At 33.5% G+C, this 12,885-nt stretch overlaps 2 protein-coding genes across 2 annotated transcripts; one reads left to right on the forward strand and one right to left on the reverse strand.

Annotated features, from left to right (window-relative positions):
* The first annotated feature begins 1,016 nt into the window (after nt 1-1,016).
* On the forward strand, nt 1,017-6,926 carry LOC105965178 (leucine-rich repeat transmembrane protein kinase family protein). The gene is made up of 12 exons (XM_012989702.2): nt 1,017-1,375; nt 2,060-2,190; nt 2,278-2,410; nt 2,506-2,577; nt 2,676-2,819; nt 2,912-2,983; nt 3,082-3,147; nt 3,669-3,733; nt 3,839-3,985; nt 4,544-4,885; nt 5,293-5,687; nt 6,440-6,926. Exons 2-12 carry the CDS (start codon nt 2,109-2,111, stop codon nt 6,752-6,754), a joined length of 1,833 nt encoding a protein of 610 aa, XP_012845156.2. The 5' UTR covers nt 1,017-1,375; nt 2,060-2,108; the 3' UTR covers nt 6,755-6,926.
* Nucleotides 6,927-10,776: 3,850 nt separating this feature from the next.
* Nucleotides 10,777-12,658, reverse strand: MYB92 (myb domain protein 92). Its single transcript, XM_012989464.2, has 3 exons — nt 12,433-12,658; nt 11,823-11,952; nt 10,777-11,721 (listed from the first exon to the last, which is right to left on the reverse strand). The coding sequence occupies exons 1-3, from the start codon at nt 12,566-12,568 to the stop codon at nt 11,043-11,045; spliced, it is 945 nt and encodes a 314-aa protein (XP_012844918.2). The 5' UTR covers nt 12,569-12,658; the 3' UTR covers nt 10,777-11,042.
* Nucleotides 12,659-12,885: the final 227 nt, after the last annotated feature.

Genomic DNA, 12,885 nt, shown 5'->3' on the forward strand with positions numbered 1-12,885 from the left:
CTAAGGTGATATCTGTATGTCTACGACACCACATGCAATTGACACACTCATCCGGTGAAAACTACTCGAAGGTTCTTATACTTACCGTCTAATTATCAAAATAGCTTTGTCGAGTCAATCCCAATAATCACAGATAAAGCACATAAATTGATCAAGTTCATGCACTAACAATCATAACAAGTATAAGAAATAATCATAAAATCATAATTGCATAATCTCAAGAAAACGGGTTCACCATCCCCACATAGGGTTCCAACAAAATCCTAGATTAAAAACTTAGCTACTCATGTTCTCTACGAAAAACATAATAAAAATATAAAAAGATATAGATTAAGAAAAGATAGATAAAAGAAGAATTGTGATGAAGATTTGTCAATTCTCCGTCTTCGATTCTTCGTTCTCTCGCTCCTCTTGCTCCAAGGTTGTGTTCCAAAGTCCTCTAATTCGTGCTTGGTTTGCCCTTAAATAGATGTCCCAACTTGGTAGATGATTCTAGGTTTCCTTGTGTGATTAAAAGTCCAAAATCGTCTCCAGCGTGTTTTGGCACGGCCGCGCCAAAAATAGGCTAAATTTGGCACGGCCGCGCGGAACACTTTTCAGCCAATTTTCAGCATATTTTGTTTTCTTCCGTTTTTGCCCGTTTTTGACCTTTTTTGGCTCGTTTCGTCCTTGGAACTTCCAAATCGTCAAGTTGTACTTAAAATACAATAAACCGCTCATTAAGCATCATTAAATCAATAAAAGTATACAAAAATCCTCGTAAGAAAGTATACATTGAGTGTAAACTATACACTCAACAATTACACTTTACCTCAAGGGGTGACCGTAATGTACCGAAATATAGTATCCAAGAGATCAATGTGTCTCACATGTAATAAATAACATGAATCTATATTTCTAAATTGGATCTACTCCTTTTTTCTTAAATTGTATTTAACTTGAATTTTACCCTAATTGAGAAATTAAACAAATCATATGAAAAATTACAAAACTACCCTTTGTCTAGTCCCTCTCACAATCTCAAAATCCAAGGAAAAAAAATGCAAAGTGGGTCCCACACAGTCCACCACCGGCAATATCTTTCATGCTCCTCCTCGATTTGCCAGACACAAAAGTGCTTCTTAGTTCTTAATCTCTTCTGTAATAGCTTTTCCTTTTCTTTTCAAAAAAAAAAATTAGAAAAAAAATGATCTGTAATAATTGCAGTTCAACACACTAACACGCACTTACAGTTGAGTCATAGTCAAAGAAGCCATCACCAAAAAAAAAACAAAGAGCTTTTTTCAGAAGCTTCTTTTTTTTGTGCTTCAGATTTGCTCCAAAGATTTAACCATGGTTAAAATTGCAACAACCCCATTTCCGATCCTTCACTGAGGTACTTTCCCCAGCTCATTTTTTTTTAATTATTATTTTGTTATATTTTTTTAATTTAAGCTGAAAAAAAAATTCATTCTTGAAAATTGTGATTTTTTTTTTCTTCAAGGATTTTGCTTTGTGTGTGATGTTCTTAAGTTTTTATGAGGTGGGAATTGACAAAGATTTGTTCTTTTAGAGATTTTAATTTTTTTTAGATTTTTTATTTAATTTTTTATGCAGGGCTAAGTTATTAGGGAATATTGATCAATGAAATTTTGTTTAAATTTATAAGTTGGGTAGTTGGGTTGCTAATTTATGGCTATGGAGGGAATATTCGATAGTCGGTTTTATTTAATTTTGTAGTTATTTATTGCAGGGGTTGTTGTAGTTAAGTTGCCATGGTTGTTTGTTTATTAATTCTGGTTTTGTATCTATTTATTGTGTTGTATTAATATTGTTGAATAAATTCGCTTTCTTGATCAAACAATGAATCGGTACCTCGGAAACGAACTGTAGATAATCCCAATTTTCGCCAAAATTGGATGATATGGACTTAGTGCAAATTTGTTAGATCCAACTTAGGCTATTACAAGTACTAGGTTATCCAGAATTGGATAAAATCGTGTATCCATTTTTTATTTATTTACTAAAGAACTTCGGCATATTCTGACACGGTGCTAAAAGAATTTCATGCAATGGGCAGAAAGAAAAATGTTTAACAGGTTATTGCTCGCCAACTGTCGTAAGTTGATATGATATTATCGAAGATGGAACTGCTAATCGGGGTCTTAGTGTTGGCGTTTTTAAATTCTTTCGTCTCTCCCGATGCACAAGGTATATTATTCTTTATCGCATTTGTAAGTGTATAATTATCTCGATTATATTCTATGGCGATAATCATATTTTTCTTTTTTTATAAAGGAGATGCGTTGTATTCGTTAAAGATGTCGCTTAACGCGTCGAACCATCAGCTTACCGATTGGAACCAGAATCAAGTTAATCCATGCACGTGGTCCAAAGTTATATGCGACAGTACTAACAATGTCACGACAGTGTAAGAGAAAAGATATATTATTTTTTTTTATTTTTTTAAATCGAAAACTCGTGTATGTAATAATATCTTTCTCTATGTATATATATTTCGAACAGGACATTGTCTAATATGGGATTTCCTGGAACTTTGTCGCCGAGAATCGGGATTTTGAAGATGCTGACAACACTGTATGTAATGGTTATATTGCTAATGTTTGATTCCTATATCTCAATTTAGTTGAAATAACGAGAGAATTCATTTTCGTATTAATTTATTCTCAATGCAGCCAATTACAGGGAAATGGAATAACCGGTAAGATACCCGACGAGTTTGGAAATTTGACGAGCTTGACGATGTTGGATCTTGAAAATAATAATTTAATCGGAGAAATACCTTCGTCACTAGGCAACCTTAACAAGCTCACGTTTTTGTAAGCATGCTTGTAATTGATTTTTAATCTTATTTATTTATTTATTTATTTATGCTGTCAATAGTATGAATGTTTCTTGTTCGAACGAGCAGGATCTTAAGTGAAAACAATCTCACCGGATCAATTCCCGAATCACTTTCGAGTCTTTCAAACTTGGTCAACTTGTGAGTGACTCTAATTTTGGCCTAATGTGTATATATTTTCTTGAAATTTATTTTGAACTTTTCTTGAAATTAATTTTGTCGAACATTTTTTTCTTCAGACAGCTTGGTTCGAACAGTCTAAGTGGCAAAATACCTCAGCAGTTATTCAAGATTTCCAAATATAAGTAAGAACTCATTCGTATATTTTCATTTTTTTTGGCTAATTTATTTAGGGGGTAAGGTCATATTACGAAAATCCTCCTCTTGTTTGGGTAATTACAACCACCCCCAACTATGAATTTTCTTACACGTCCACCCTTACGGTGTTAAATTCAACAGAATCTTCTAGATTCCGTGGAATGTTCTCTAGTTTGTACTCGTTTTGTGCAAAAATACAGTTTCTGATGCACCACAATCTGATATATACAAGGCAAAAAACACATCTTACGATCATCTTGTTTCAAAATGTGGAGCTCGAATAGGGTAAAACGGATACAAACTGTAGAATATTCCTCATAATCTAGAAGATTCCCACTAAATTTGACACCGCAAGGGTGAACGTGTATGAAGATTCATAATTGAGGGGTGGTTGTAATTACCCGAGCATGAGGGGTTTTTTCGTAATTTGACCTTACCTCAGGGGTGGCCGTAATTTACCCTTTATTTATATTTTCATCGATTGAGCCTAAAATTTACTTTGTTTCAGTTTTACAGGGAATCAATTGAACTGCGGCGTTAATCCTCTACACGGCTGCGTATCTGAAAATGGAGGTATATATGCATTTTAGTTTTACATTGGTGTTTCTCTATTAATAAAGCAAAAAAATAAATAATGATCCCTTGTAAATAAATATATTTAAAATTTTATGTGAACAGGTCATTCGAGTAAATCGAAGACTGTGATGATAGTAGGGATTGTGGGGGCACTCTTAGTTATTTTTCTTCTCGGAGGTTTTCTCGTTTTATTTCTATGGAAGGGAAATCATAAAGGATACAAACGTGAAGTTTTCGTCGATGTTGCAGGTTTGTTTTATTTTTATTTTTTGAGAAAAAAAGCCACCATAACACGCACGAAATTAGGGGTGGAAATCGGAACGGAATTTCCAAAACCCGAAGATTCAAATCCGAAATTTTGGATTTTGCAACAAAAAATTGTCATTATGAATACCGATTTTTCCAAATTATTTTGGAACAGAAATGGAATACCTATTAGATTCCGATTTCTAATCTCATTTTATTTCCGAAAAATGTTTCCAAAAATTCCGATTATTTTCCGAGATGACACTATATAGTATCGGTATTATCATATATTTGTATTATATGCGGCTAAGACAATGGAATTTCCGAATTCTGCCAATTCCGATCTGAAAATTTCTGATTTTGGAACAAAAATTTTTCATCCCAATTTCCAAAATTCCGTTTTTTTTTTCGTAAACAAAATTGGAATTAGTTTTTCACTTTAAAAAAAAAAAGAATTTTTTCGAAAGTGTTAATTCCAATTTGATCCGTCCTGTTTCTACCCTACACGGAATATGTATATATATAGAGAGAGAAAGAGAACTCAAAATGATTCATGCGCAGGTGAAGTTGACCGGAGAATTGAATTTGGTCAACTGAAGAGATTCGCGTGGAGAGAGTTACAGCTGGCGACAGACAGTTTCAGCGAGAAGAATGTGTTAGGGCAAGGTGGTTTCGGAAAGGTCTACAAAGGAATCTTAGGCGACAACACGAAGGTTGCGGTCAAGCGTTTGACCGATTTCGAAAGTCCAGGTGGCGACACAGCTTTCCAACGTGAAGTGGAGATGATAAGTGTGGCTGTTCACAAGAATCTGCTACGACTCATCGGATTTTGCACCACACCGACCGAGCGGCTTTTGGTTTACCCGTTTATGCAGAACTTGAGCGTTGCCTCTCGTTTACGAGGTATTTACTTTATAAATATCTCTTCGTACTGTTTACTCGAATTAGGGGTAAACTTGGAACATAATTCCAATTTTCGTCGATTCCAATAAAGAATTAACCAATTTTGGAATAAGTTTTTTCGTTATGATTTTTTTAATTGGAATTAATGGTGATGTCGAAACGGGAGATTATTTTTTCATGCTATTGGTGTTTTTTATTTAATTTTATTTTCAAATTAATGGAAAATTACTAAAAAAATCCGAAATTCCAAATTTCCGAAAAAAATTAGGAATTTTTCAAAGAGATCGATTTCGATTGGAATATATAACACAAGAAGTTTATTTGTGCTGAGGCAACATAACTTTCGCCGTATCCTATAATGTAGAAATTCATTTTATTATATTAATTAGTTTTTTTTTTTCTGACAGATTTGACACCTGGCGAGCCGGTTCTTGATTGGCCGACAAGAAAACGGGTGGCGCTAGGAACAGCTCGTGGACTAGAGTACCTACACGAACACTGTAACCCTAAAATCATCCATCGAGATGTGAAAGCTGCAAATGTTTTATTGGACGAAGATTTCGAAGCTGTAGTCGGTGATTTCGGATTAGCAAAGTTAGTCGATGTAAGAAAAACGAATGTGACTACTCAAGTTCGTGGGACCATGGGCCACATTGCTCCCGAGTATTTATCCACCGGAAAATCGTCGGAAAAAACCGATGTTTTTGGATATGGAATCACTCTTTTAGAGCTCGTGACTGGTCAACGGGCAATTGACTTCTCGCGCTTGGAAGAAGAAGATGATGTCTTATTGCTCGACCACGTAAGTTTACTAATTAACATATATTGTCTTTATTAATATTTTTTTTTTTTACTTTTTATTTCTCATTCTAAAGAATGCGTTTGGCTTGGTTTGATTGATTTAATAGTTAAATGAGTCAAATATGAAGTTCATTTTGTGAAATAAAGAGGGAAAAGGCGCCCGTTTTTTTACTCGTAATTTCTTACGTTACGAGTAATTAAATAATTGGGCCTCATTTGATGTTTGCTTAGTCCAATAATTTTTGGCCGGTCCAAAAATTTGGGGGTCGTCCGAAGTTTCAAAAGAATGACTTCTCGACTCTCGTCTTAGGCCTCGTTTGGTTCCTAAGATAAGATTAGCCAAGATAAGATTAAATAATCTGATGAAAAACGCAATTATATTGTTCGACGGTGGGAGGTCCAATAAATTGTGGGTCTGCCCGAAAAGTTTTGGAATAACCAAACATCCAATAAGTTCCAATTATTTCATTAATCATGACTAGTCTTACCAGCCAAACAAGGCCTAAGTTTACTAGAAAATCATGTATAAGCTCCCTTAGTTCAATTATATATAAGTAGCCTCGTAAAATTGCATAATCTTATCTTGTTTTGACAACCAAACGAGACCTTAATAAGTAGTTATCTTTTACATATTTCCATCTCATTTTCAAGCCTTATTATTACATATATTAAATAATATAATATAATGATAATTTATTAATTATTATTGTAATAATTAATTTTAATCCTATTTAAAAAAATTGGATATTTAAGGTGAAGAAACTGCAAAGGGAGAAAAAACTCGACTCGATAGTGGACAGAAACCTAAGCAAAAACTTCAACATCGAAGAAGTGGAGATGATGATACAGGTGGCACTCCTCTGCACTCAATCCTCGCCGGAGGAACGTCCGGCAATGTCGGAGGTGGTGAGGATGCTCGAAGGTGAAGGGCTGGCGGAGCGGTGGGAGGAGTGGCAGCATGTGGAGGTGACGAGGCGGCAAGAATTCGAGAGGCTGCAGAGAAGATTCGATTGGGGTGAAGATTCTATATACAACCAGGATGCTATTGAATTGTCTGGTGGAAGATAATATTACAAGGGTAATAAAAAGCATATATATATATATAGTTATTTTTTAAAAGCTCTTTTTAATTGTATGATTGGTGTCGCTATACGACGTATTCGATTTTCATTCTTGTATTATACGACTTATTCGATTCTCGTTCATATATATAATTTTTTCCACTATTTTAGTACTTAAACATGCCATTTTTTGTGTTATACATACACAGTTTTTTACTTTTTGAATTTTTTGAGTTTGGGTGAGAGTGGAGGTTTACCTGGTACACCGTATGTTTGGCTGCAGGTTCATTAATTAAATAAAAGGGTAAGTTATAGCTACACCCATGAGGTAAGCTAAAATAATTTTAAGGTCCATTTTGTATTGGTAATTACAACCACAACCCTGTAACAATTACCGGAGCTAATATTTCATGTTTTGGGACTGATATGAATTATATTTGTATCCCGCATGGCCGTTAAGGCTACCATAGACAAAAAATTATAGATCTTATATGAAATCATAAGGATTTAAGAAATGTTAGGACAACCATGTCACCCCCTAACTCTCTGTTGTCTTCACCACTGCTTGAAACTAGTAGTCTTTTAGAACCCTAATGGAATAACTTATCCAATGCATTATTACGTTACGGTTTCTAAAAATCTTTTAGGGTATGATTGTAATTACCGAGACTACGGGGACCTTAAAGTTATTTTAGCATACCTCAGGGGTGTAGGTGTAATTTACAAAAAAAAAAAAAAGAATTTGCAAGCCACAAAATATCATTTAGAATAGGTTAAATTACGGCCACCCCCCGAGGTAAGGTCAAATTACGAAAAAAAACCTTCGTGTTTGGATAATTACATCTACCCACTAAATTATGAATTTTCTTACACGTCCACCCTTATGGAGTCAATTTCAACATAATCTTCAAAATTCCGTGGAATGTTCTCCAGATTGAACTCGTTTTGTGCATAAATGCAGTTTCAGATGCACCACAATCTGATATCTACAAGCCAAGAGACACATCTTATGATCATCTAGTTTTAAAATGTGGAGCTCGAATGGGGTAAAATAGGTACAAACTGGAGAATAATACACATAATCTAGAAGATTCCACTAAATTTAACACCGCAAATGATGGATGTGTAAAACGATTTATAATTGATGGGGTAATTGTAATTACCTAAACATAAATGAGTTTTATATAATTTGATCTTACCTCATATATAAATATATATATATATATTTTTCTTTTTTAAGAAATGGACTCAAATCCTACATGGTTTGGGCTGTCGAAACAGGCTTCAACGCATTTGGGCCAAATAAAAGCCTGTCCAAACAGCCTCTAATAAGTTTATATTCCATGACAAATGCGAGTGTTTTTAATTTTAGACAACATTGATTAAGTATATACTAATTAATTAAAAATAAAAACTGAATACACAAAAATTTCATATAAAATGGAACTAAAATAATAATTATATCATATCTTGTCGGAATTGACCATGAATTAACTTCTATATTTCAAGTTTTAGAACTTCATTTTTTTTATTTGTCAATTGAACAAGTATTCACTTAAAATGTGTGTGTACCCATTTCTCCTTTTTTTATGCAAGGACTAGGACGCGGATAACTTTATCCTGCAAGACATAATCTAACGGTCGAAACAAGTGAACTCGTGTGACGTGTTAATTGACCCAAATAAATGATTAAATATAAAAAAATATTGACAATAGTAAAAGTTTGAGTGAGCCAGCATAAAACATAAAGGGTGGGTTAGGTGGTGCCTATTTTTTCAATCGACTTATTTAATTAGACTAATAATGGATAAATCACATATTATAATCCCTAGAATAGCTGTATTTTAAGTTTACGGGGCTAAATGCATTAAAAAAATTATAGGGGGACCCATTCATGTTATTATATACAATATTTTTTTTCTACATATATAAAATAATAGAGATTTAAGAAATGCTGGTTCGGAACCGTGGCCCCTCCTGGTCTTATGCTGACTCCGCCACTGCTTATATAATGTACGAATTTTCTTGATGTATATACACACCGTACGTACATTTTAATTAGTTTAAATGTTGCTTTGACAAGAAATTTGTTTCATACTTTTTTTCTCCACACCACATTGAAAATACAGATTACTTGTAAGAACTAACTCAATTTGTTTACCCATTCGAGCCTAATAATTTCTAGAACATTAATTAGTGTGACTAATGGTTTTGGTAATTAATTGCGTTTGTATTAATTTCAATAGTCAATCCCTTGTCATAAAAGGAACCAAAGTGCACCTACTCACTCAGGAAATATGGACTGATGTGTATTTGGTTTTTTTCTTTCTCTATTAAAATTCTGTAGTGTAAGAGTTTAAATTAAGCTTATGTGAAACATATATAATAGTGTTTCGTAACCAGTGTAGTCAATATCGCGATTTTTATTGTGATACGATACAATTTCTGTAGAAACGATACAACTTGGCATATGTATTGATTGTACTCAAATATTGCTCGATGTCGCGATACTATAGTTTGATATTTATTTAGGGGGCGGTTTGTCGATTAGCACATTTAAGGTTGATTTGTGCGATTTTCAACATATTTTGTGATGATTTGTGTGACTTTCAGCATATTTGGGGTGATTTGTGTAATTTTCAGCACATTGGGCGAATTGTGTGATTTTCAACACATTTTCTTTTATGACAATCGTCTTTTTTTTGTTTTTTTTTTAATTAACGCAAAGTCGAAAGAAAAAAAATGCTTCGGATTGAATTTTTATTGTTCTTTCAATCAAGACCAACAAATTTGTTCAACATTAAATCAATCAAAAACAATTTATATTAGCAAAGGTATAAAACTGAACTGGAACTTATAAAAACTACTTTTATCCTAGCTGATTAATAATTTTATGTTGAAACTTTAATTTAGATCTATTTTAATTGAATAGTTCTACTCTAAAATATTATTTTTTACATGTTTATTGTATTATTATTATTATTATTATTATTATTATTATTATTATTATTATTATTATTATTATTATTATTATTATTATTATTATTATTATTATTATTATTATTATTATTATTATACTTTAAACTGTTTTTAACAGTTCATTAAATATCTTACAATAGGATATGATAAGTGATACACATTACAATATATAAAGGAAAACAATACTCAAATCATTCTCGTAAATATGTGAGGTCCCACCTCAAATCGTTGAGAAATAGTGGCGGAGCCAGCATATGGCCAAGGGGGGGTCGTGGCCCCCTAACATTTCTCATTTTTTTTCGTGTATAATAGTATTAACATTTCCGGTAATACTTTTTAATGAAATTCGGCCCCGCGAACTTAGAAACCTAGCCCCGCTATTGTTAGAAACCTTTATACGTCACCGTTTTGACATTGATGTTTTAGTCAACTGATTCCAAAGACTCAGCTAAAATTACATAGGATCAAATTAAACTAATTTTCGTATTCTGACCAATCATTCTGGACCATATATTTATCATATAAATTGATGTGAAATCTGCAGTAGTTGGCTACTATTTCAGGAAATATAATTTGATGTAGATATTCAAACTTTTTAAAATTATTAGTACCATTAATACAATATTAAAATTTCCAATAAAAATAATTATAGACACATTACAAAAGAGATGTGATTATTCAAATTTTGCCATAATTTATTTTGATGTATCATCCAAAAATAAAATTACGCCATTTTTTTCTGCACTTCGAAAGTATCTATTTGGTTAATTATATTTTTATTCAAATTATGCCATAAATTTTCATTTGTAAAATGATTGGAATTGTTGAATTCAGTTTCTTATACATGCCATTATATACCTTGCCATTATTAATTTATTAATAATCAATAAATTAATAACTTCACTTCAATAATAATCTTCTCCGATTCAGTCTCGTTGAAAACGTATCAAATTACTACTTCGATAATTCAATAGAATTTTGCAAGTCCACACTGTATTAATTTATAGAAATTTAACTATAATTAAATAGAGAAAAAAACATTGTAATTAATAATTATACATAAATGCATTATGGCTCCTTAAAATTCTATGTACATACGAAAGAAAATCAAACATAGGAAGAAATTAAAAGTGTGTAGCTGGCCAACCAACATCAAGAAAATTGGCCATAGTACAAATTTAAAAAAATAATTTGTTAATTTTTTCTACGTTAAAAAAAAAAAAAAAATAGAAAAACGCAGAAAGCAATCTCATGAAAAATTAACTGAAATGGAGATTAAAAAAAAAAAAAAAAAAAAAAAAAAAAATCCCAAACCTTTAAGCAATTTCATGGAAGAGAGGATCGTCCAAAAGTTCAGACCACATTTGAGCTCCTCCATAGCTGGATGTGCTGCAAGCGTCGCCGCCGGCCGTGATGTTCGTCATGGAAGTTTCCGTCGGCGGCGCCGCCGCCCCAGATGCAGAAAGATCCTGCAGCAGCCACGGAGAAGATGTCTGAAAGTCCTGTAAATCAGGCAAATGCGAGAAGCTGGTAGCCGATTCTTGAAGATAACCGCCGCCGGCGAGCGGAGGCGGCGGCGCTTCCAGGTGGTGGCTCAAAATGTTATTGGAGCCCTCATTCAGCGAGTTCAAAAGGCTTAAAGTGCTCGCCAAATCGGGAATAATATTAGTGTTGATGCCGCCGTCGTTCTGGAAAGGCGGCGGCGGCGGCGGTGGTGGTGGCTGGAGAATGTAGTGGAGGCACTGGTTGAGCCGGGCCATTTGAACGGCTTCGGCTTGGAGGCGCATGGCTTGTTCCTCCCATGAAGGGTTAGTTTCGACGATGAGATTAGCCAAAGCTAAGAGATGGGGCAGGGTCGAGAAAATATCGGATCTGGGTTGATGGGTCATCGGGTCGAAACCCATTTGGATCAGCTTCTTCTTCAGATGCGTGTTCCAGTAATTCTTTATCTCATTGTCTGTTCTTCCCGGTAGGTGTGTTGCAATCGCCGACCACCTTATTTTTTCCGAAAAAATAAAAAAATAATTAATTAGTTATTTATAAATTAATATTGAATATTTGTTTAATTATGTGGTCTTATTTTGTAAATTAATTACTTATTGCCAAGAATGGAGTGGAGATTGAGAATTGTTTGCTCCTCTTCTTGAGAGAATTTGCCTCTTTTGATATCGGGTCGCAAGTAGTTCGTCCACCGCAATCTGCAACTCTTCCCGCATCGGTTTAAACCTTTAATCAAATTAAACGGCGAAAAAAACGATGCAAAAATGTTAGTTTTTAACTAAGTATATTAATCATATATGTAATTTAATTACCCATTCCGTTTCAAAATAAGTATCGTTTCTGGTTTCATTACATGCATTAAGAAAACTCATATAATACGACGGAAATGTCGTCCGAGTACCATTAATTACTCCCGGAGGATTTTTTTTTGGCCCGTAAGAATTAATCTTTGAAATGTCGTATGACTAATAATGCCGAGCAAATAGAAAAAAAAAAGCTAATATATATTTGAATATGCAAATAGTTAAGTGACAGATAATATCGAATAATTTTTTTTATTCATTTGATACGGAGGGACACACATTAATAAAAACGACGAAATTAAAAGATCAAATATTTCACACACACACACATACCATGAAAAGATGATCAGCTTCACACACACATGCATATACATACACAGATACATATATATATATATATTACCAGCAAGTTTGGGAAGGGATCGCCAGCTGGCATGGCCATGTTTGTGAATGTAATGGATGAGTTTGTCATCTTCTTCAGGAGTCCATGGCCCTTTCTTCAGACCACTACTCTCATCACTGCTTGGAGATCTTCCCATTTTCTTCTTCTGATTAATTCTGTGTTTTTATCTTATTTAACTAATGTTTACTTTAATGTTTTTCTTAAATGTTTGGATTTGCCTCTCCCTAAAAAATCTTACCAAATAACTCTTACTATATATACACACACACACATATAATATTTATATATATATATGGCTGGCCTTCTCCCACTTTTTGTCCATCTCATTAATGGTGACGTGGCCATTTTGGGAAGATTCACCATTGTACTAAAATGCCCTTCTCCCTTTTAAAAAGAAAATGTATTGTATTGACTTTTGAGTATTTCATTTGTAACACAATAGGGTGTTTTGGA

Source organism: Erythranthe guttata, chromosome 8 (genome assembly GCF_056151865.1).
Source record: "Erythranthe guttata isolate IM_541 chromosome 8, IM_541, whole genome shotgun sequence".
NCBI lineage: Eukaryota > Viridiplantae > Streptophyta > Magnoliopsida > Lamiales > Phrymaceae > Erythranthe > Erythranthe guttata.

Bases quoted from the DNA above. Each gene is read 5' to 3' on its own strand.
- MYB92 (XM_012989464.2), bottom strand. From the start codon at position 12,568: ATGGGAAGATCTCCAAGCAGTGATGAGAGTAGTGGTCTGAAGAAAGGG. The intron at 11,953-12,432 runs GTAATATATATA...ATTTGATTAAAG, and splicing joins ATCCCTTCCCAAACTTGCTG to GTTTAAACCGATGCGGGAAG. The intron at 11,722-11,822 runs GTAATTAATTTA...GGAAAAAATAAG, and splicing joins CACTCCATTCTTGGCAATAA to GTGGTCGGCGATTGCAACAC.
- LOC105965178 (XM_012989702.2), top strand. From the start codon at position 2,109: ATGATATTATCGAAGATGGAACTGCTAATCGGGGTCTTAGTGTTGGCG. The intron at 2,984-3,081 runs GTGAGTGACTCT...TTTTTTCTTCAG, and splicing joins CTTTCAAACTTGGTCAACTT to ACAGCTTGGTTCGAACAGTC. The intron at 3,986-4,543 runs GTTTGTTTTATT...ATTCATGCGCAG, and splicing joins AGTTTTCGTCGATGTTGCAG to GTGAAGTTGACCGGAGAATT.